The sequence below is a fragment of the Macaca nemestrina genome, chromosome 9 (assembly GCF_043159975.1).
Source record: "Macaca nemestrina isolate mMacNem1 chromosome 9, mMacNem.hap1, whole genome shotgun sequence".
In the NCBI taxonomy this organism is placed as follows: Eukaryota; Metazoa; Chordata; class Mammalia; order Primates; family Cercopithecidae; genus Macaca; species Macaca nemestrina.
The window spans coordinates 31,248,754-31,272,147 of record NC_092133.1 but is presented as its reverse complement, the minus strand read 5'-3'; the positions used below and the strand labels follow the sequence as shown (position 1 = coordinate 31,272,147).

The window sequence follows — 23,394 nt, the reverse complement described above, 5'->3', positions numbered from 1 at the left end:
TGCTGGGATTACAGGTGTGAGCCACTGCGCCTGGCCTGCAATTTTTTTTCATGACCCTGAAGTTATCTCCTCCGGCTTGACCAAGAAACAGCACATCAGCAGTTTATATTGTGGGAACAAGGAATATTGGGCAAAAAGTGAGTGGTTAGCATGTGCAAGCAAGCATGGGCCTGATCAGAATTTTTTTTTCTTTTTTTTTTCTTTTTGACAAGCTCTCATTCTGTCACCCAGGCTGGAGTGCAGTGGCATGACCAGGGCTCACCGCAACCTTGACTGTGCTCAAGTGATCCTCCTACCTCAGCCTCCTGAGTAACTGGGATCATAGGTGTGCACCACCACACTCGACTAATTTTTGTAGAGATGAAATCCCACTATGTTACGCAGGCTGGTCTTGAACTCCCGGGCTCAGGTGATCATCCTGCCTTGGCCTTCCAAAGTACTGGAATTACAGGCTTGAGCCACCATGCCTGGCCTGTGATCAGAATTCTCATTTTTTTAGTCACTAAAAATGCTGGGGGGGGCACTCCACTCTCCGTTATGTGATTAGTTCACATTGCATGCCTGTATCAAAATATATGTACCCCACAAATATATACAAAAAACTTTACTTTTTCTTTTCTTTTCTTTTATTTATTTATTTTTTTTTGAGACGGAGTCTCGCTCTGTCACCCAGGCTGGAGTGCAGTGGCTGGATCTCAGCTCACTGCAAGCTCCGCCTCCCGGGTTCACGCCATTCTCCTGCCTCAGCCTCCTGAGTAGCTGGGACTACAGGCGCCTGCCACCTCACCCAGATAGATTTTTGTATTTTTTAGTAGAGACGGGGTTGCACCGTGTTAGCCAGGATGGTCTCGATCTCCTGACCTCATGATCCGCCCGTCTCGGCCTCCCAAAGTGCTGGGATTACAGGCTTGAGCCACCGCGCCTGGCCTTTTTTTTTCTTTTAAATGGAGTCTCGCTCTGTTGTCAGGCTGAAGGGCAGTGGCGCGATCTCGGCTCACTGCAACCTCCGTCTCCAGTGTTCAAGCGATTCTCCTGCCTCAGCCCCCCCGAGTAGCTGGGATTACAGGCGCGCGCCACCACGCCCGGCTAATTTTTGTATTTTTATTAGAGACAGGGTTTCACCATGTCGGCCACGCTGGTCTCGAACTCTTGACCTCAGGTGATCCACCCGCCTCGGCCTCCCAGTGTTGGGATTACAGGCGTGAGCCACAGCGCCTGGCAAAATTTTAAGTATTGATTGCTCAGGAAAAAAAATTAAAATGCTGGGGTGCTGAAATCTCAAGGGCCCCATTACAACACTCCTTAGGAACCTCGCCCTCTATCTGCTCTAAGGACTGGTCCCAGAATGAGAGAATTTAAAAGACATCCCCCCACAAAGATGTTCATAATGTCACCCTGGAAACCTGTGAATATGTTATATTACGTGACAAGGGAGAATTTAGATTGCAGATGGCAGTAAGATTGCTAATGAGCTGACCTTAAGATAAGGAGATGATCCTGGGTTATCTGGGTGGACCCAATGTAATCAAAAGGGTCCTTAACTGTGGAATAGTGAGGTGGCAGAATCAGAGTCAGAGTGATACAGTGAGTGAGAGACTTGATCAGCCATCACTGGCTTTGAATACGGAAGAGGGTCATGAGCCAGGGAATGCGGGCAGCCTCTGGAAGCTGAAAAACAAGAAAGTGGATTCTCCCCTGGAACCTCCAGAAGGAATGTGGTCCTGCCAAGCCCTTGCCAGTGAGCCATTTCAGACTTCTGACCTCCAGGACCGTAAGAAAATAAACTTGTCTTGTTTTCAGCCACCAAGTTTGTCGTGATTTGTTACAGCATCAGTAGGAAACTAATACCTCTCCCTGCTCCTGTTTATAACTTTGTCTCTGTCCTAAAATCCCAGCACCCCGGAGTGTTCATGGCTATCCATGGACTGACCACACCCCAGCCTGGAGTTTAGTAGTGGGCCCATGGCACTGGCCAGGTTTTCCATCTCTTCTGGGTGGAGAGTGGGGCACAAGCAAGACTAAGCTCAAGTGGAGCCTGGGAAGGAAGTTTTCAGGCAAAATGAGAAAAATAATGGCCAAGCTGTGAGTTTCTCAGCATTTGTTCACCCTGATTCCAGTACCAACCCCCAGTATTTTGGAGTCCCACACCTTATCTATTCTCAGTAAAGTAGTTCTGGTGGAGTTGAGTCTATTCTATCCTTAGGTTTGGGTGATTTAGGGCTAAACCTTTCAGCACAGCCATCCATCTGGCCATAGTGATTGACTTGGGCTAGCCCTTGAAGTGATATGGGCCAGTGCAAGGCAAGCCTAGGACTTTATTTTCTTGTTGGGTGGAGGGAATTTTTTGCTTTTCCCAGGACAGAAATCAGAAAGGGTCCTGGACTTAAGTTACACAGGCCAGTAAATTCCTTCTTTATTTAAGCTAGTTCAAATTGTCTATTGCTTGCACTAATGATACACCCCAGGGTATTTCCTACCCCCATTGCTCCCCAGCACTTTGTTATGAAAAAAAATTTTTTTTGCGACAAGAGTCTCACTCTGTCACCCAGGCTGGAGAGCAGTGGTGTTGTCATGGCATACTGCAGCCTCAACCTCCTGGGCTCAAGCAATCCTCCCACCTCAGCCTCCTGAATAGTTGGAACTACAGGTATGCCTCACCACATTCCACAGATTTTTAAAATTTTTATTTTGTTTCATTATTATTATTTGAGGCAGAGTCTCGCTCTGTTGCCCAGGCTGGAGTGCAATGGTGCGATCTGGGCTCACTGCAACTTCCGCCTCCTGGGTTCAAGCAATTCTCCTGCCTCAGCCTCCTGAGTAGCGGGGTAAATTACAGGCACCCGCCACCACACCCAGCTAATGTTTTTTGTATTTTTAGTAGAGATGGGGTTTCACCATGTTGGCCAGGCCGGCCTTGAACTCCTGACCTCAGGTGATCCACCCACCTCAGCCTCCCAAAGTGCTGGGATTACAGGTGTGAGTCACTGTGCCTGGTCCTCCCTCACCACACTGGGCCGATTTTTTTATTTTTTTATTTTATTTTATTTATTTATTTATTTATTTTAGACGGAGTCTTGCTCTGTGCCCCAGGCTGGAGTGCAGTGGCGCGATCTCGGCTCACTGCAAGCTCCGCCTTCCGGGTTCACGCCATTCTCCTGCCTCAGCCTCCTGAGTAGCTGGGACTACAGGTGCCCGCCACCACGCCTGGCTAATTTTCTTGTATTTTTAGTAGAGACGGGGTTTCACCGTGTTAGCCAGGATGGTCTCGATCTCCTGACCTCGTGATCCGCCCGTCTCGGCCTCCCAAAGTGCTGGGATTACAGGCTTGAGCCACCGCACCCAGCCCTATTTTTTTATTTTTTATTTTTGAGACGGAGTCTTGCTCTGTCACCAAGCTGGAGTGCAGTGGCGCAATCTCGGCTCACTGCAACCCCCTGGGTTCAAGTGATTCCCCTGCCTCAGCCTCCCGACTAGCTGGGACTACAGGCGTGCACCACCATGCCTGGCTAATTTTTTGTATTTTAGTAGAGACAGGGTTTCACCATGTTGACCAGGATGGTCTTGATCTCCTGACCTTGTGATCTGCCCGCCTTGGCATCCCAAAGTGCTGGGATTACAGTTGTGAGCCACTGTGCCCGACCGGTTTTTTTTTATTTTTTAAAATTTTCTGTAGAGATGGAGTCTCACTCTGTTGCTCAGGCTGGTCTCCAACTCCTGGGCTCAAGCAATCCTCCTGCCTCAGACTCCCAAGGTGCTGGGATTACAGGTGTGAGCCACTGCATCTGGCCATGAAAAATTTCAGTATATAGCAACCTGAGAAGCTTTTGCTCGGGGAACCTTGTGATCAAAAGCTCACTTGAGGGCAAAATGGAGGACAGATTAGAGAGCGAGGGGGTAGAAGCCAGTCATGGAGGAGGTTCTTATGTTAGCTTAGGAAAGCTGAGAACCAAACAGGAGCAAGGGATGGAAAAGAGAGATGCGAGTAGGATTCACCTGGGCTTGATCCAAGATGGTTGTTTTGATGAAGCGCGTAGGATGGAGGGTGGATGCACACGTTTCTGGCTTGGCCACCTGGATGGGCAGTTAAGGCAGTCCTGGAGGTAGAAAACGCTGGAGGGAGATTGGAAGTTTAAGGAATGGTGAATTTGAGTGGGCCACGCTGGACATTCTGTTCAGGCTGGACATGGGAGGTGTGGAAGTAGTCATGAAGAAAAAGGTAGTAGGTGAAATTACCATAACAACTGGCACCCTGGGCTTGTCTCCATCTGGTCCCTATCACACTATTGACATTGTGGCTGCCAGCTTATTTGGACCCCACTCAACACCTCTTTCAGGTAGCTATCTTGTTTTTTTATTTTTTATTTTTTGAGACAGAGTCTTGCTGTGTCGACAGGCTGGAGTGCAGTGGCGCGATCTCAGCTCACTGCAACCTCTGCCTCCCGGGTTCAAGCGATTCTCCTGCCTCAGCCTCCCGAGTAGCTGGGATAGCAGGCACCCACCACCGCGCCAGGCTAATTTTTTTTTTTTTTTTTTTTTTTTTTTGAGACGGAGTCTCGCTCTGTCGCCCAGCCCAGGCTGGAGTGCAGTGGCGCGATCTCGGCTCACTGCAAGCTCCGCCTCCCGGGTTCATGCCATTCTCCTGCCTCAGCCTCCCGAATAGCTGGGACTACAGGCGCCCACAACCGCGCCCGGCTATTTTTTTGTATTTTTAGTAGAGACGGGGTTTCACCGTGGTCTCGATCTCCTGACCTTGTGATCCGCCCGCCTCGGCCTCCCAAAGTGCTGGGATTACAGGCGTGAGCCACCGCGCCCGGCCTTTTTTGTATTTTTTAGTAGAGATGGGGTTTCACCATATTGGCCAGGCTAGTTTTGAACTCCTGACCTCAGGTGATCCGCCCACCTTGGCCTCCCAAAGTTCTGGGATTACAGGCATGAGCCACCGCGCCCAGCCAGCAATCTTGTTTTTGAAGTCCCCTTTACCTCACAGCCTGTGGCCTGGCATAGATTAAAAGTTTGAGTGAATATATGAGTATAAAAGATGGAAACTTGGGACACCCTCCCTTTTCCTTTAGAGGCCCTGGGAGAAAGTGCCACAGTGAAGGGGACTGAAGAGGAATTATTATGTAGGAAGAGAACATGGCAGAAACTAGATCAGAGAGGTGGGAAGTGAAGGGAGGAGAGAATTTCAAAGACAGTGCATAATCTATCTGTCCCATGGTCTGGGGACTCCAGTATGGCTCAAGGAGTTAGGGAGGTGATATGGCCTCTAGTTCATCGCATGTCCCCTCCTCCTAGTTAGCTCTGTGATTGGCAACCATAAAGAGAAATCAGAGAGAATTACAAGGCCCTGTCCTGGTGCTGACATAAAAGGTAACTGGCTATGTTGTCTTTATAATCAGAGGGTTGAGGGGCCTCAGAGTGTAACTGTGTGGCATTAAGTGCAACATGAGGGACCAAAGGTCTTTTCTTTCTTTTTATTTTTTTTGAGCCAGAGTCTCACTCTGTTGCTAGGCTGGAGTGCAGTGATTGATTTGGAGTGAGCGATCTCGGCTCACTGCACATTCCGATTCCCTGGTTCAAACAGTTCTCCTCCCTCAGCCTCCCAAGTAGCTGGGATTACAGGCACACGCCACCACGCCCAGCTAATTTTTGTATTTTAGTTGAGACACGGTTTCACTATGTTGGCCAGGATGGTCTCTATCTCCTGACTTCGTGATCCGACCACCTCAGCCTCCCAAAGTGCTAGGATTACAGGCATGAGCCACTGCGCCCGGCCGTGAGGGACCAAAGGTCTTTTCTCCTGGGTCACATTCAGCCCTGGCCCCTGCCAGCCCTCTCCATTTCCATTTCCCCACTGGACACCCAGGGAGGGCCAAGTAAAGACTCGGGTTTGCTTTGAAATAAAGGCACGTGCTAGCCAAAGATAGAAAGGCGGGGAGACTCCTTTAGCAAATGTATGGAGATCCCAGTGTGCTGGACTCCAGGCTGAATGCTGGGTTTTCTGTTCTCACAACCAGGAAAGCACAGATGGAGGTAAGAGGTGAGGAGAGGGGCAAAATGATCACCTGTCTTCTACTCATGAGGCCTTCTGGATCAGGAGGGGTTTCAGCAATTGTCTAAGTCTAGAAGGGAGATGGGTGTATGTGTGTGTGTGTGTGTCTATGTGTGGCTTGGGGTGACATGGGAAGTGTGAAGGGTATCTGAAAGAGATTGGGAAGGAGGGAAATGAGACAGGTTAGAGGGAAATGGATTCTGGGGGCAAGGTTCATGGCGTCCCTGGGGGCTCCCCAGGAACTGGTTGAATAGGCTCTAGTCCCTGGACACTAGACCATTTGTCCAGGCTCTAGCCCCTGGACACTACATTGGACCATTTGCTGTGGTTGTTAGGAGGAGGAGGACAATATTCCTGTTGCAGGGAGTTAGCTGACAACCATCAATGAAGGTCATAAGGATGAGCAGTTCACAAAGCTCCTACACCCTTGTTTCTCATTTAATGCCTGAAAAATCCCTGTAAAGCATAAAACAGGCTCACAAAAGGAGGGCCCCAGCCAGGTGCAGTGACTCACGCTTATCATTCCAGCACTTTGGGAGGCTGAAGCGGGAGGGTCCCTTGAGCCCAGGAATTCAAGACCACCCTGGGTAACATAGTGAGACTCCATCTCTACAGATAATTTTAGAAATTAGCCAGGCATGGTGGAGTGAGCTGGTGGTCCCAGCAACTTGGGAGGCTGAGGTGAGAGGATCATCTGAGCCAGGGAAGTGGAGGTTGCAGTGAGCTGAGATCATGCCACCACTGCACTCTAGCCTGAGCAACAGAGCAAGACCCTGTTTCAAATAATAATAATAATAACAACAATAACAATAAAGGAGTCCCTTAGCAAGGAAGTGGTGGAGCTAGGGGATGAGTTCCAGGTCCCCCAGAAGCCAAAGGCCATAGGCTCTTTGCCCTGTGTCCCAAGGTAGGGGAACCAGGCAGAGCTGGAATGTGTGCTGTTTGTTTGCCCAAAAACCTATCCAGGCTTACAGGCCAGTTGGGAGAAAACATAAAACATCCTCCACAGCCTACATTGAGCAAAACAAAACTTGATTTTGAGGAATTGTGCAGGTGTGGGAAGAGGAAAGACTCCCATGTGGAGTAAGAATAGCTGGGTTCCACCTCGACTGGGCCCTTGCTGTTTACATGTCATTGAATCTCTCTGAACCGCAGTTTCCTCACGTATAAAATGGGGATAAAAGCGCCTACCTGCTGGGAATGATGTGAGGACTCAACAAGAGAATGCACGTGTTGTTCTGAATGTAGTACAGGGCACATAGCAAGCACTCAGTACTTTTTATGTTATATTACCATTATTAATACAAGGAGGTTGGGCTGCGTGGTTGCTCATTCAGGCCCTGGTGCTGTTCCCCACCTTCAGGTCTGGCTCCTGTGGCTAGAGCCCTGGTGCCCACAGCTCAACCTGGACCTTTCCACCCTTGAAGGGCTCATGAAGGAGCTGCCACCTCCAAGTCAGCTGCAGCTGTGCATCCGCTCAGACCACAAGACTCCATGGAGATGCTGAACTCTCTTTGTTCTCCCAACAAGTACTAGGCAAGGAGGGAAGGAAGGTGAGCGCTTAGAAAAAAACGTGCTGGTTTGCACTGAAATTACATTAAGCTATCGTGGAGGTAAAGGAGAGGGGTTGAGCCGGTCAAGAATCCAGCAACCTGACCCTATTTGCTAGTATCTCCTTTTGATCGCTAAGGGCAAGCGCCCGTGACAAACATGGCGGCGGCAGCTTCAGGTGCGGTCACCTGCCGGAGCTGCGGTCCCGGGGCCGCGCGGAGCCAATCGCTGGGCGGGGGCGGAGGGAGAGGCTGGGGAAGCCCTAGAAGCGCGCGCAGGCGCACTGGCTTGCACCTGGCTCCCGCCAGCCGTAGGATTAGGCTTCGCCGGCTACGATTGCGGTGAGAAGCTGGCCAGAGGCCGGGGCTCGCGGGCGGGAGCGGGCTGGGCTGGGGCCGATCTGGCACAAACTACAGGCCCGAGTGGGAGGGGAATGCTTTGCGCTCTGGGAGTCATGGGGGCTATCTGCGGGGGTCTTTGGGGTGATCATATTGTGGATTGGAAGAGTTCTGTGGTCCGGGAGGAAGAAGCGGGCTTCAAGGGGGCAAGGGTGGAATCCTCGCAGAAGGGCTCTCCGGGGGTCTGGAGGAAAGGGATGCAGTGGGTCAGATAGCTCCCTGGCGGTCTGGGATCGAGGGATGCACTGGTCAGGCTGGGTTCCGTTCTATTAGCATAAAGGCATTTAACCCTGGTGGCACTTGGGGAGCTTAAAAAAAAAACACCGATGCTGGGCCCGCCCTGAGAGATTCCGGTTTAACTGCGCTGGGTGAGGCCTGGGCCTCGTTATTATTGCACAGCTCCTCAGGTGATTTTAATGTGCAGGCGGTGGAGAGCAGCCCTACACGTGTTTCAGCACCAGCTATTGTGTGAAGAGCTCCTGGGCTGATCCCAAACTTCTCAGTGGCTTGGGAGGGGTGGGTGGTCCTGAGGTGAAGCTGTCGCTTCTTCAAGGACCTGTGGGGGAGGGGGAGGGAGAAGGTCCCCATCTCAACAAGTTGAAAACTCATTTCCAGCCGGAGGAGGAGGATGGGCCCCCCACCCCCCAACCCTGGTGCTAGACCCTGCTGTGGGGAGACTGGGCAGGAAGACATGACCCCGATAGTGAAACAGGAAACACAGCAGACAATTCAGAGGTCAGCTGCCTGTTGACAAAAGGGCACATATTATACCTTTAATGCTCATTTGTTCATTTGGTATTTCTGAGGACAGGCAGAGAATGGAATTGTTTTCACTGCTTCACAGATGTAGGAATAGACTAAGATAGTAAGTTAAAGATAATGTTCACACCTGACCCAGGGCTCCTGACTCCGAATTATGCCTATTTGTAGCTTTTCCCTCTGCACTAATACCTCTTGTACAGTCTGATGCCCCTCACTCCAGGGGCCCAGTTCGGCATTCTTGGTTCCCTCCACTAAATTCATCAGCCTCCCCCACCCACCATAGGTTGGTTCAGAAATCAGGGAGATGCTGCTGCTTCCATCCCTTTCCAGTCTTTACCTCCCAGGGGCCTGACAGGGTGAAGGAGAAGAGTTTTGACACCTGCCAGAGGGCTCCTTCCAAACAGATCTGATCCTGTCACTTCCCCACTCCTAGCGCCCCACCTGTTGTCCTCAGCATAGAATCTTGTACAAGGTTTACAAAACCTTTCGTGATATGGCGCCTTTCTCCCTTGCTGCTCTGAGCTCTCTTCCCAGATTGTTTCGTGTCTCTTAGCACAGCGCTGTGCACCCGGCGAAAGCTTAATAAATGTTTCTCTGTTATGATCACTATTCTTTGTACCTGTTGCCTTGCTTTAGTATCTTACTCAGAGAGGCACATCAAGCTTCCCAGGCTGCCCCTTCTCTCTGACTCCCACAGTTAAGCAGAACACAGAGCTAGGGGCACAGTGGGGTCTGAGGATGACAGTTTTCCTATGACTGCTGCTGCTGTTGCCTAGGGCTGAGGATGTTCATACTGACCTTTTAGGGGCCAGTCGACCCAGCAGGGATTGACTGAGCACGCTGAGGGAGCCTGGTGCAGGCAAAGGGCAGGGATCAAGGGTGGGACTAACCCAGGCCTGCTTTATTTTTTATTTTTATTTTTAATTTTTTTTAGAGACAGAGTCTCCTTCTGTCGTCCTGGCTGGAGTGCAGTGGCGCTATCTCACTGCAAGCTCCGCCTCCCGGGGTCACGCCATTCTCCTGCCTCAGCCTCCCATGTAGCTGGGACTATAGGCGCCCGCCACCATGCCTGGCAAATTTTTGTATTCTTAGTAGAGACGGGGTTTCACCATGTTAGCCAGGATGGTCTCGATCTCCTGACCTCGTGATCCACCCGTGTCAGCCTCTCAAAGTGCTGAGATTACAGGCGTGAGCCACCGCGCCCGGCATCAGCCCTGCTTTTAAGAAGCCTGTGGGCTGGAGGAGGGGAAGGGAGGCATCTGGATGCCTGATAAAGGGGAAATCGGGAGAGAACACTTGATTGGGTGTGCTTGAGAAAGCCGTGACACTGGATGAGCGGGATTTGATAAGATGGGGGCAGGGTGTGGGGGGATGATGAAGTGAGAATGCTGTTGTTTTAGTCAAAACCTGTTTTGAATCTTGACTCCAGCACCTACTAGCTCTGTGACTTGGGCCTGTTATTGAATCTTCAGAGCCTTGGTTTCTTCATGGACAAAGCGTGAATGCAGATAGTAACAGAGCTGTAGGGGGTCTGATGATGGATGTAAAACCCAAGCATACCCTGTATGGCTGAGGAATAGTATATAGTTATCCTAGGGTATCTTAGATGGCAGGAGCAGCATGAAAAAAAGTGTGGAGGTGGCATTTAAAAAGGAATTTGATGGATGGCAGACAAGAGGGGCTAAGATATTCCAGGTGGCAAAAGGCATAAAGTTTGGGTGCTGGAAAGACAATTTCAGTCATGGATTTGGCAGAAAGGTCAATGATTTTTATTTTTGATTGATGTTGCCCCAGCCGGTCTCTAACTCCTGGCCCCAAGTGATCCTTCTGCCTTGGCCTTCCAAAGTGCTAAAATTATAGGCATAAGCCACCACGCTCCACCTAGTGACTGATCTTTAAAGATCATGAAACCACACGGTGGCTCACTCCTGTAACCCCAGCACTTCAGGAAGCCAAGGCAGGAGGATCACTTGAGGTCAGGAGTTCAAGACCAGCCTGGCCAACGTGGCGAAACCCTGTCTGTACAAAAAATACAAAAATTAGTCAGGCATGGTGGCACACGCCTGTGATCCCAACTACTTGGGAGGCTGAGGCAGGAAAATTTCTTGAACCTGGGAGGCGGAGGTTGCAGTGAGTCAAGAACCCACCACTGTACTCTAGCCTGGGCGACAGAGTGAGACCCTGTCTCAAAAAAATAAAAAATAAAAATAAATAAATAAATATCATGAAACCAAACTTCAGAGAAATGGAAAGAAAATGGTTACTGTAGGCCAGGCGCAGTGGCTCATGCCTGTAATCCCAGCACTTTGGGAGGCTGAGGCGGGCGGATCACGAGGTCATGAGTTGAAGACCAGCTTGATCAACATGGTGAAACCCCGTCTCTACTAAAAATACAAAAATTAGCTGGGTGTGGTGGCACATGCCTGTAATCCCAGCTGCTCGGGAGACTGAAGCAGGAGAATTGCTTGAACCTGGGAGGCAGAGGTTGCAGTGAGCTGAGATTGCGCCACCGCACTTCAGGCTGGGCAATGGAGGGAGACTCTGTCTCAAAAAAAAAAAAAAAAAGAAAGAAAAAAGAAAATGGCTACTGTGGGCCGGGCACAGTAGTGGCTCACACCTGTAATCCCGACACTTTGGGAGGCCGAGGCAGGCAGATCACTTGAGGTCAGGAGTTCGAGACCAGCCTGGCCAATATGGTGAAACCCCATCTCTACGAAAAATACAAAAATTAGACTGGGCGTGGTGGCTCATGCCTGTAATCCCAGTACTTTGGGAGGCCGAGGCGGGCGGATCACGAGGTCAGGAGTTCGAAACCAGCCTGACCAATATGGTGAAACCCCGTCTCTACTAAATATACAAAAAAAATTATGGCCGGGCGCAGTGGCTCACGCCTGTAATCCCAACACTTTGGGAGGCCGAGGCGGATGAATCATGAGGTCAGGAGATTGAGACCATCCTGGCTAACACTGTGAAACCCTGTCTCTACTAAAAATACAAAAAATTAGCCAGGTGCGGTGGCAGGCGCCTGTAGTCCCTGCTACTCGGGAGGCTGAGGCAGGAGAATGGTGTGAACCCGGGAGGTGGAGCTTGCAGTGAGCCGAGATCGCGCCACTGCACTCCAGCCTGGGTGATAGAGTGAGACTCCGTCTCAAAAAAAGAAAAAAAAAAAAAAAAAGATTTTGCCGAGTGTGGTCATGTGCGCCTGTAATCCCCGCTACTCAGGAGGCTGAGGCAGGAGCATGGCTTGAACCCAGGAGGTGGAAGTTGCAGTGAGCCTAGATCGTGCCACTGCACTCCAGCTTGGGCGACAGAGGAAGACTCCATCTCTACAAAAAAATTAAAAAATAAAAAATAAAAAATTAGCCGGGTGTGGTGGTGGGCGCCTGTAATCCCAGCTACTCAGGAGACTGAGGAAGGAGAATCGCTTGAACCTGGGAGGCGGAGGTTGCAGTGAGCTGAGATTGTGCCACTGCACTCCAGCCTGGGTGACAGAGCGAGACTCCATCTTAAAAAAAAAAAAAAAATAGCTGTTGTGTGTTGAGGGTCTTCCATGTAGCAGGCACTTGGCTTTATATTCCTTTTGCATTTCAGCCCCCAGCCATCTAAGAGGTTGACATAACATCCCCACTTTGTGGGCGAGGAGCCTGAGGCTCAGGGAGAGGGAGTGACTGGCTCAAGGCCACCAGCTGGGACCATGAGGATGGGTCTTGGAAGGTGCCAGGAAGGTGGGTGGAGTTGGTTGCAGGTTACAAGATTTCTCACCAGCTTATGCAAGGCTGGTGTGGGCTCCAAGCTGTTCTTCCTGGGAGAGGTGGGGTTGCTGTTCTCTGCTGGGTGGATTGAGGGTGGGGAGGGCAAGTGGGGGAAGGCTGTTTCCTGATGGAGGAGTGGAATCTGGAAGATAAACCCCCAAAAGAGTAACCCTGGCCGGGCCTGGTGGCTCTCGCCTGTAACCCAGCACTTTGAGGCCAAGGCGGGCGGATCACCAGGTCAGGAGACCGAGACCATCCCGGCTAACACGGTGAAACCCCATCGCTATGAAAAATACAAAAAATTAGCTGGGCGTGGTGGCGGGCGCCTGTAGTCCCAGCTACTCGGGAGGCTGAGGCAGGAGAATGGCATGAACCCAGGCGTGCAATGAAAACCCAGGTGTTCATGAATGGCATGAACTCAATGGCGTGCAATGAGACAAGATGGCACCACTGCACTCTGGCATGGGCAACAAAGCAAGACTCCATCTCAAAAAAAAAAAAAAGAAAAAGAAAAGGATAGGCATTATTACCCCATTTTATAGATGAGGAAACTCCAGCCCAGAAGGGTTGAATTGCCTGAGGTTACACTCTTAGTAGGAAGTACAGTTGGGATTTGAACCCAGGCCCTGCTGATGGCAAAAGTCATACCTGTTCCATCTCATTAACCTTCTTCTACCCAGTGTGGGTGCAGGGAGGTGGCTGGGGGAGGCTGGGGACCTTGTGTGCAGGGCTCACCTTCACCAGCAACAAGGACAGATCACTGGGCATCTGGGTAGGGATGGGAAGGCTTCACTCCCTTTTGACAAAGGCAGGAGAGTTCTGAAAGCCCTGGAGGAACTGGAGTAAGTGACCCAGCTAAGGATGGTAACAGAGGTGGACATCGTGCTTTACAGCCCCAGGCACCTTCAGAGGGCATCTCATTTAATGCCACCTCATCCCTGTGTGGCGGGCGTGGGGCCTCTCCATTTTACAGAAGGGCTGAGAGGTTGGATAGTGATAAATCTCTAAAGCTTTAGTGCTCACCATTTTAAAAATTTTATTTTTATTTATTTATTTTTGAGGGAGAGTTTCGCTCTGTCACCCAGGCTGGAGTGCGATCTGGGCTCACTGTAACCTCCACCTCCAGGGTTCAAACAATTCTCCTGCCTCAGCTCCCGAGTAGCTGGGACTACAGGTGTCTGCCACCACACCGGCTAATTTTTGTATTTTTAGTAGAGACGGCGTTTTGCCCTGCTGGCCAGGCTGGTCTCAAATTCCTGGCCTCAAGTGATCTGCCCACCTTGGCCTCCCAAAGTGCTGGGATTACAAGTGTGAGCCACTGTGCCTAGCCCCGTATGACTTTTTTCCATATGTTACTCAGAAAAGCAGTGTCGAGGGAATGTAGGGTGATGGATGTGTTCATTATCTTGTTTGTGGTGATGATTTCACAGGTACATGCATATGGTGTAACTTATCAGCCTGCATGCTTTGAAAACTGTGCAGTTTAGTGTTTGTCAGTTAGACCTGAATAAAGCTTTGAGGAAAAAAAGAAATGCATTTTCTTCAGGGGGCTCAAGGGCCTCAGGGAAAGGCCATCCTCCTGCCTTGGGACAAGATAGGATCACTGTGGCCCACGGGGGTAGTGGTGGGGACTTGCAGGCTTAGAGTGCTTCTTTCTTTTTTTTAAAAATTTCTTTTTGAGACTGAGTTTCGCTCTTGGTGCTGAGGCTAGAGTGCTCGCCTCCCAGGTTCAAGCAATTCTCCTGCCTCAGCCTCCCTAGTAGCTGGGATTACAGGCATGTGCCACCACGCCCGGCTAATTTTTTGTATTTTTAGTAAAGACGGGGTTTCACCGTGTTAGCCAGGCTGGTGTGTTAGCCAGGCTGGTCTTGAACTCCTGACCTCAGGTGATCCGCCCACCTTGGCCTCCCAAAGTGCCGGGATTACAGGCATGAGCCACTGCACCCGGCTGGGTGTCAGGGTTTTTATAAGCACTGGATGGGGGCGTGGTGGGCCAGGGTGGTCTTGGGAAATGCAACATTTGGGCAGGAAAAAAAAAAGCCTGTCCTCACCTAGGTCAGGCCCAGGGGTGGAGCCCTAGCTAGGGACCATGCCCTCCTCTACCCAGCACTTCCCTTCCCCACTTCCGTATCATTTAAAGGGACTACGTCCTTCCGTTTCCTGCACTTCCCTTCCCGTCTTCCGTATCAATACCAACAGTGAGTGCTTTCTGTGAGTTACATCAGTTAATCCTTATGATTTGCAAAATAGGCATAACAATCTCCTTTTACCTTTTAGAGAAGAGGAGGCTAAGGCCTGGGTTGGGTAACTGCCTGACATTTTACTGTAAGTGCATTGTGTGCCCAAGCTCAGGGTTGTCCCGTCTAGACCATTAAAGTCACACAGTGCGATCTAAGAAGACACTGAGCATTCAGCCCTGGCACGTGACCTGGCTCAGCACTCGCTGGGTGTCTGCCGTCTCTTCCCACAGTCTCTCTGTTTCCTCGAGTCACTCCCAGATTAGTGGTGTCTAGCTCAGCACTGTTTCCGTTGTACTTCATTCATAATTCCCAGCACTGTTGTCAGTACAAACTCTCCTGTTGAAAATGAGTTTTTAAATTATTCAGAGGTCTGGGGTTAAGAGCAGAGCTGGCATTGATCCCTGTTCCTCACTGGTTCCTTCTTTCCCAGGGACGAGGATGACAAGACTGCCTGTGGCCATGAGCCCTCCCCGGTGCTCCTGGGGTTAAGGCTGGGGCTGCAGCCATGGGGCTGGATCGGCCCCAGGCCTGGTTGCTGGGTCTGCCCACAGCTGCGGTCTATGGCTCCCTGGCTCTCTTCACCACCATCCTGCACAATGTCTTCCTGCTCTACTATGTAGACACCTTTGTATCAGTGTACAAGATCAACAAAATGGCCTTCTGGGTCGGAGAGGTAAGGCCAGCGCTGGGTGGCCAACATGGAGGAGGGTGTAGGGTGGAGACTAGAGGCTGTCCAAGCTGCCGGGTAGATTGCAGGCGCCAGCTCCCACCCAGTCAGAGGCATGGGCAGTCCAGGTTGTTCACCAAGACTCAGCAAGAAAAGCTGTGGAGGCCTTGATGACTCCTCCTCGATGGGAACTAGATCAGCTTTCCTGGCCACTGTCTTACATAGTTGCTGTTCTGTGTATTCATATATATAATATGTTCACATACATGAATTTATCAGCTGCATACATTTACCAGCTGGGCTCTGGATGGGTGCGAGTTTGAGGGGGGCAGTGGTTTGACTGGCAGAGTAGGGTTTTTTTTTGTTTTGTTTTGTTTTTGAGATGGAGTATCACTCTTGTTGCACAGGCTAGAGTGCAGTGGCGCAATCTCAGCTCACTGCAACCTCTGCCTTCCTGGTTCAAGTGATTCTCCTGTCTCAACCTCCCAAGTAGCTGGGATTACAAGCGCCCGCCACCATGCCCAGCTAATTTTTGTATTTTTAGTAGAGACGAGGTTTCGCCATGTTGGCCAGGCTGGTCTCGAACTCCTGACCTCAGGTGATCCATCCACCTCGGCCTCCCGAAGTGCTGGGATTACAGGCCTGAGCCACCGCACCTGGCCAGAGTGGGTTTTAGCAGAGGAACTGACACGAGCAAAGGTTTGCGGGTAGGAAAGCTGGGGCCATCTTTGAGGGGTGGTGAGCAGGCTGGGGTGGGAGGAGCCCTGGAGAGGAGGCTGCCTAGAGTCCACCTGCCTGTCTCCCCTCTGCCTGCAGACGGTGTTTCTCCTCTGGAACAGCCTCAATGACCCCCTCTTCGGCTGGCTCAGTGACCGGCAGTTCCTCAGCTCCCAGCACCGGTTGGTGCATTGGGAACAGCTCGTAATTGGTTCAGTCCCACCCTACTGCTACCCAGGAGGGAGGACCACTGCCTGTGTTTGGGGTGGAGAAGGAAGGGGAGACTATTTCAGTGTTGCCCATGCCCCTTCCCTTCCTGGGGTCTAGGGTGCTCTGTTTGGGTTGGAGTGGTGGCCTTGGACGCACCCTTGCCTGGCTTGGCAGGTAAAGAGATCTACCCTGGCTTGGCTTGGCTGGTCCCTCTGGACTGTGGACTGCAAACACCCTCTGCTGCTTCTAGAAGATTCCTTTGCCCCATCCCTTCTTGATCCCATCATCTCTCCCAACCTTGAGAAGTGGGCATCCCATACCCTTTGGCCATCAGCCCAACAGGCTAATAATGGGGTGGAAATTGGGGCAGAGGATGGAGTGTACCGACTGCTGAGTTGTGCTTCCTAAATTGCAGACTGGGGACTTGGGGGACAGTGCGACCACCCTGTTGTGAGTCCCACACCCTGGGCCTCCATCCCTCCCCCGGAGCCTGGGCAAGGGGAACTTCGGCCTGCCAAGGCTTACAGGGCATCTCCCAACAACCCTCCTTTCCCCAGCAGGTCAGGCGCTGGGCTCTCCTCAAGGGCCGTGGTGCTGGCCCGGGTGCGGGCCCTGGGCTGGCATGGGCCGCTGCTGGCGCTGTCATTCCTGGCATTCTGGGTACCCTGGGCCCCAGCTGGCCTGCAGTTCTTGCTGTGCCTGTGCCTCTATGATGGCTTCCTGACGCTCGTGGACCTGCACCACCACGCCTTGCTGGCCGACCTGGCACTCTCAGCCCACGACCGCACCCACCTCAACTTCTACTGCTCCCTCTTCAGTGCAGCCGGCTCTTTCTCTGTCTTTGCCTCCTATGCCTTTTGGAACAAGGAGGATTTCTCCTCCTTCCGCGCTTTCTGCGTGACACTGGCTGTCAGCTCTGGGCTGGGCTTTCTGGGGGCCACACGGCTGCTGAGGCGGCGGGTTGAGGCCGCCCGAAGGGACCCAGGGTGCTCAGGCCTGGCTGTGGATTGCGGGTGAGTGGCCAGCCCTGGTTCTTCAGGTCCTCACCAGCAACCTTCTAAGTCTGATTTTGGTGCTGTGTCCTTGGCTTATGGGGGCTGCCCTGGGATGTGTTGGGGGATAACTCTGGCCAGCCCCAGGCAGTTCTCCACTCCCTTCTGCCCCACAGCCTGTGTGGAGAGGAGCTGCTTGTGGGCAGTGAGGAGGCAGACAGCATCACCTTGGGCCAATATCTCCGGCAGCTGGCACGCCATCGGAACTTCCTGTGGTTTGTGAGCATGGACCTGGTGCAGGTATGGGGGAGCAGCTCCAGGCACCTCTACAGCTGGCCTGGACTTCACTCAAGGGGACAGACTCTTCAAGAGCTGGGAACTCGGCCAGGCACAGTGGCTTATGCCTGTAGTCCCAGCAGTTTGGGAGGCTGAGGCAGGTGGATCACTTGAGGACAGGAGTTCGAGACCAACCTGGCTAACATGGCGAAACCCCATAAAAATACAAAAATTAGCTGGGCATGGTGTAATTCCAGCACATCTGTAATTCCAGCTATTTGGGAGGCTGAGGCAGGAGAATCATTTGAACCCAGAAGGCGGAGGTTGCAGTGAGCTGAGAGGGCACCACTGCCCTCCAGCCTGGGTAACAGAGTGAGACTCCTTCTCAAAGGAAAAAAAAAAAAGAGCTGGGAACTGAGTTCTGGGCCACCCAGGAGGTCTGCTGGGCAATTTGGTGGCAGGAATGCAGGTTGAGTAGTCAGGAGGCCTGGATTCTAGCGCCCTCTGAGTTTTTCCCTCCCTGTGTGATCTTAGGCAGGTCTCAGGCTCTCTGGGGAGCCCTGTCCTCTCCTGTAAAGTGAGGATATGAGACAGAGATGCCCCCTTTGGGGACCCTTTAACCATTTTTTTAAGACACCAAGCACTGCCAGGTGCAGTGGCTCGCGCCTGTAATCCCAGCACTTTGGGGCGCCAAGGTGGAAAGACTGCTTGAGCCCGGAGTTCGAGGCTGCAGTGAGTTATAATTGCACCACTGCACTCCAGCCTGAGGGAGTTCGAGGCTGCAGTGAGTTATAATTGCACCACTGCACTCCAGCCTGGGGGAGTTCGAGGCTGCAGTGAGTTATAATTGCACCACTGCACTCCAGCCTGGGCGGCAGAGCAAGGCCCCATCTCTAAAAAAAAGAAGAGCCAAATGCTGTACCTAAAACATGTAGTATATAAACCAGCTGAACTTAGAAATAAACTGTTTTCATGTCATGAAATTTGTCTCACTGATGTGTTTTCTTTTTTTTTTTTCTTCTCACTTTGTGGCCCGGGCTGGAGTATAGTGGCGTGATCTGGGTTCAAATGATTCTCCCACCTCAGCCTCCCGGGTAGATGGGATTACAGGCATGCAATAAAACACCCGACTAATTTTTTGTATTTTTTGTAGAGACGGGGTTTTGCCATGTTGGCCAGGCTGGTCTCAAACTCCTGGCCTTAAGTGATCCACCTGCCTTGGCCTCCCAAAGTGCTAAGGTGCTAGGATTACAAGTGTGAGCCCCCGTGCCCAGCCTCCCTAATGAGTTTTCAATTAAAAAGAAAAAGCTTTTAATTGCTCAGATACTATTTTGCCATGGCTTCTAACTTTTTAGCAAAGTTAGGTACCACCAGGAATGTGGTTTTAGGTTGTGTTCTGGCATGTTCTGTGTTTAGGGACATGGGGAAAAAGGCCTGCTCTTACTCTTGCTGCTCTGAGGATGGGGTGTGGGGGGGTTGGCAGATGTGTGCTCCCCTGTTGACTTCTGGCCTTGTCAGCTCCCCTCCCACCTGGAAGCCTCCTCACCATCGCTGTCGGGTTGCAGGTCTTCCACTGCCACTTCAACAGCAACTTCTTCCCTCTCTTCCTGGAGCATCTGTTGTCTGACCATATCTCCCTTTCCACGGGCTCCATCCTGTTGGGTGAGTGGGGGCCTTCTGTGCTTCATGCAGGCTGGAAGGAGAGAGACTTTATTTTTAGTAGAGACGGGGTTTCACTGTATTAGTCAGGATGGTCTCCATCTCCCGACCCTGTGATCCACCTGCCTCGGCCTCCCAGAGTACTGGGATTACAGGTGTGAGCCACTGCACCCAGCCAGGACAATCTTTTTAAGACACCAAGGGCTGCCGGGTACAGTGGGCATGGGGGGCAGGGTGTGCTGGGGGTTGGGGGGGGCAGAGGCTGCGCTGGTGTCGGTCCTCTTGGAGATGGTGGCACCCTGAGGGGGTGCAGTGACTGGTTAACACAGAGGAATATCATCTGATGGGCTGGGTGTGAGTCTTGACTCTGTGCTCATCTGGTGGGCAGCCTCGGGTGGGTTAGTTCATCTTTTTGGGCCTCTCTTTCTCATCTGTAAAGTGGGGATGATAATAGTACTCACCTTAAGGGGCTGTAAGGATGAACTAAGACAGTGACGCTCTTAGCACAGAGCCCAGTGCATTGCTAGTGTACAGGAATGCAGTTGGCCGTGAAGCTGGTGGCACTCACTGGCACTGCAGCAGTGCCCTTGACAAGGTGGCGCCCCGTCTCCCTCCCCAGGCCTCTCCTATGTCGCTCCCCATCTCAACAACCTCTACTTCCTGTCCCTGTGCCGGCGCTGGGGCGTCTACGCGGTGGTGCGGGGACTCTTTCTGCTCAAGCTGGGCCTAAGCCTGCTCATGTTGTTGGCTGGCCCGGACCACCTCAGCCTGCTGTGCCTCTTCATTGCCAGGTATGCCCCTGCCCATGCTCCCCCCAACACCTCTGTCCCATGCCTTCATTCCTGCCTACTCTTTCCCTCTACCGCAGCAACCGCGTCTTCACTGAGGGCACCTGTAAGCTGCTGACCTTGGTGGTCACCGACCTGGTAGATGAGGACCTGGTGCTGAACCACCGCAAGCAGGCAGCCTCGGCACTCCTCTTTGGCATGGTTGCCCTGGTGACCAAGCCAGGCCAGACCTTTGCCCCGCTGCTGGGCACCTGGCTGCTCTGTTTCTACACAGGTGAGGGCCTGGCGACAGGCAAGGGCTCTTAAGGTGCCGGGGGCACAGCTTACCTGGCACACTGGCAAGCCTGGGCTCTGGGTCCAGTGAGGGAAGGTGGCAACTGGCGTCCCCCCAACATGGCTAGAGTTGTTGGGTCACAGATTCCGCCATGCTTTCTTAGTTCATTCATTTATTCATTCATTCAACAAATATGTACGGAATCCCCTCTCTGCAGGCCCTGCTCTGGGTGCCAGGGAGCTAACCATGAATAAGATAGACAAGGTCTTTGCCACCACGGAGCTTGTATTCTAGTCAGGTGTGGGGTGGGGTTGGCAATAAACAGCCAAATAAGACATTATCAGGCAGTGACAGTGTTACAGTGAAATTAGGGTGATGTGAGATGGCGTGACTCAGAAGCTATGTAGTGTCATCAGGGAAGGGCTCTCTGAGAAGGTGCCCCTCAGGATGTGAGCTGAATGGCAAGGATTTGTCTAGAAAAGGTCTCAGTGAATCACAGGCAGAGGTAACAGCAGGTGCAAAGGCCCAGGGTGTCAGGGGTAATTAGGAGATGTGGCTGGAAAAGTGAAGAGGGCTTTGTTGACCAGGGCAGTATTGGAAGCAAGCTGTTGGGAGCATTATTGATTGATTGATTGATTGAGATAGGGTCTCCCTGTCACCCAGGCTGGAGTGCAGTGGCACAATCTTGGCTCACTACAGCCTTGACCTCCCAGGTTCAAGTGAGCCTGCTACCTCAGCCTCCCAAGTAGTTGGGACCACAGGCGTATGCCACCATGCCGGCTAACTTTTTGTATTTTATGTAGAGATGGGGTTTTGCCAGGTTGCCCAGGCTGGTCTCAAACTCCTGAGCTCAGGTGATCCACCCACCTCGGTCTCCCAAAGTGCTTAGATTACAGGCTTGAGTCACCACTCCTGGCCAGGGAGGGTTTTAAACAGGGAAGTGACGTGGTGTGATTTGACTTTTTAACAAAATTCACTCTGGGCTGGGTGAGGTGGCTCATACCTGTAATCCCAGCACTTTGGGAGGCTGAGGAGGGAGATCACCTGAGGTCAGGAGTTTGAGACCAGCTTGGTCAACGTATAGTGAAACCCCCGTCTCTACTAAAACATACAAAAATTAGCTGGGTGTGGTGCATGCCTGTAGTCCCAGCTATTTGGGAAGCTGAGGCAGGAGGATCACTTGAACCTGGGAGGCAGGAGGATTGCTTGAACCTGGGAGGCAGACGTTGCAGTGAGCAGAGATCGTGCCACTGCACTCCAGCTTGGGAGACAGAGCGAGACTCCATCTCTCAAAGAAAAAAAAAAGAAAAAAAAAGTTCACTCTGGCTGCCGTCTGGACAGCAGATCATAGGGAGGCCAGAATGGGGACAGCAGGGAGATCTTTGGGAGACTGTGGCAGAGGCCATGGAGACTTGGGTCAGGGTGGTGGCAAGTGGGATATGTTTTGGAGTTGGGGGGAGATGAAGGATTGGGTGTTGGGGGAGTGATGGCGTGAAACGAACCAGGGAACTGAGGAGGACTTTGAGGTTTTAGGCCTGAGTTATTGGGTAGATGGTGGTGCCCGTCACTGAGATGGGAAGCGTAGGAGAGGAGCGGATTTGAAGGACTCAGGAGTTGTAGTCTGCACATGTCCATGTGGTGTCTGAGATGTCACACCATGGACTTGGAGGGCACCAAGGCTTGGAGGGCAATGGGCTGACCATAGTCTTTCTGTGATCTCTTGTCCTAGGTCATGACCTCTTCCAGCAGTCCCTGATAACCCCTGTGGGGAGTGCCCATCCTTGGCCAGAGCCCCCAGCCCCAGCCCCTGCACAGGCCCCGATGCTCCGCCAGGGCTGCTTCTACCTGCTGGTGCTGGTACCTATCACCTGTGCTCTGCTGCAGCTCTTCACCTGGTCTCAGTTCACGCTGCACGGGAGACGCCTGCACATGGTCAAGGCCCAGCGCCAGAACCTGTCACAGGCCCAAACCCTGGATGTTAAGATGGTGTGAGAGCTGTGGCAAGGCCACCCCACTGAGGACGCTGCCGGCAGCCTGGGGGAGGAGCCAGTTTTTTTTTTTTTTTTTTTTTAAGGATTTCATAGCTGTTTTGTTTTTGTTTTTGTTTTTGGAGATGTTCCCTCAAAAAATTGATCTGTTGCCCAGGCTGGAGTGCAGTGTTGCAATCTGGGCTCACTGAAACCTCCACCACCCAGGTTCAAGCGATTCTCCTGCCTCAGCCTCCCGAGTAGCTGGGATTACAGGAGCGTGCCACCACGCCTGGCTACTTTTTGTAATTTTAGTAGAGACAGGGTTTCATCACGTTGGCCAGGCTAGTCTCGAACCCCTGACCTCAGGTGATCAGCCTGTCTCGGCCTCCCAAAGTGCTGGGATTACACGCGTGAACCACTGTGGCCGACCTAATTTTTGTATTATTTAGTAGAGACGAGGTTTCACCACGTTGGCCGGGCTGGTCTCGAACTCCTGACCTCAAGTGATCTGCCTGCTTTGGTCTCCCAAAGTGCTGGGAATATAGGCGTGAGCCATCGCACCCGGCCGGGAGCCAGTTTTACCAGCATTCTGCTCCACCACCTTCCTCCAGTGCAGCCTGGAAGACATGGCAGCGGGGAGCTCTCACTGCAGTCAAAGTCTCTGCTTAGCTGTCTGGCTCAGCTTGGGCAAGGGCTGGGCCGTATGTGCTCAGGGATGTGCTTCTCTTGTGGAGCAGGAGGACAGAAGAGGACCAAGAAGGGAGGGGGCTGCCCTGTGATGCACACGGGCCTGCCATGGGACGTGGGAGCCTGTCCCGCTGCCTGGCCGGAGCTGGCCGCTGTGGTGCTCAGGAACCACTTTTGATACTGCAACTCCTCTCTTTTTCCCAGTCAGGGAAAGCTGACTCCAAGTCCCACCTCCCCCTCAGTCCACCCTTCTAGTAGTTTCTCTCAGAGGGTTCTCTGCTTCAGCTGTGCTTGAAGTGGCATGCCTTCTCTGCTGCAGGGCTCCCCTACCCCCGCACGGCCTCTAAAGATGTTTATTTCCTTACAGACTGATTAAAGTCGGCCATTCTTTTTCCTCAA

The 23,394-nt window shown here is 52.1% G+C and overlaps 1 protein-coding gene across 4 annotated transcripts in view; it reads left to right on the top strand.

The window, feature by feature from the left end:
• LOC105478345 (major facilitator superfamily domain containing 13A) overlaps positions 1 to 23,394 on the top strand; it is a 27,796-nt gene extending 4,402 nt beyond the window's left edge. Inside the window, exons 1-10 of one of the 4 annotated variants that reach the window (XM_011735514.3) lie at positions 7,919 to 7,944; positions 12,355 to 12,488; positions 15,186 to 15,428; positions 16,239 to 16,321; positions 16,907 to 17,362; positions 17,518 to 17,641; positions 19,183 to 19,279; positions 19,896 to 20,067; positions 20,145 to 20,338; positions 22,068 to 23,394. In XM_011735514.3, coding sequence (XP_011733816.1) covers positions 15,261 to 15,428; positions 16,239 to 16,321; positions 16,907 to 17,362; positions 17,518 to 17,641; positions 19,183 to 19,279; positions 19,896 to 20,067; positions 20,145 to 20,338; positions 22,068 to 22,330 — 1,557 coding nt within the window. In that variant the 5' untranslated portion in view covers positions 7,919 to 7,944; positions 12,355 to 12,488; positions 15,186 to 15,260 and the 3' untranslated portion in view covers positions 22,331 to 23,394. Of the gene's footprint in view, positions 1 to 7,415; positions 7,606 to 7,853; positions 7,945 to 12,354; positions 12,489 to 15,185; positions 15,429 to 16,238; positions 16,322 to 16,906; positions 17,363 to 17,517; positions 17,642 to 19,182; positions 19,280 to 19,895; positions 20,068 to 20,144; positions 20,339 to 22,067 lie in introns of those variants that run through there. The other 3 variants (XM_071069205.1, XM_011735515.2, XM_011735513.2) reach the window with 3 other exon arrangements.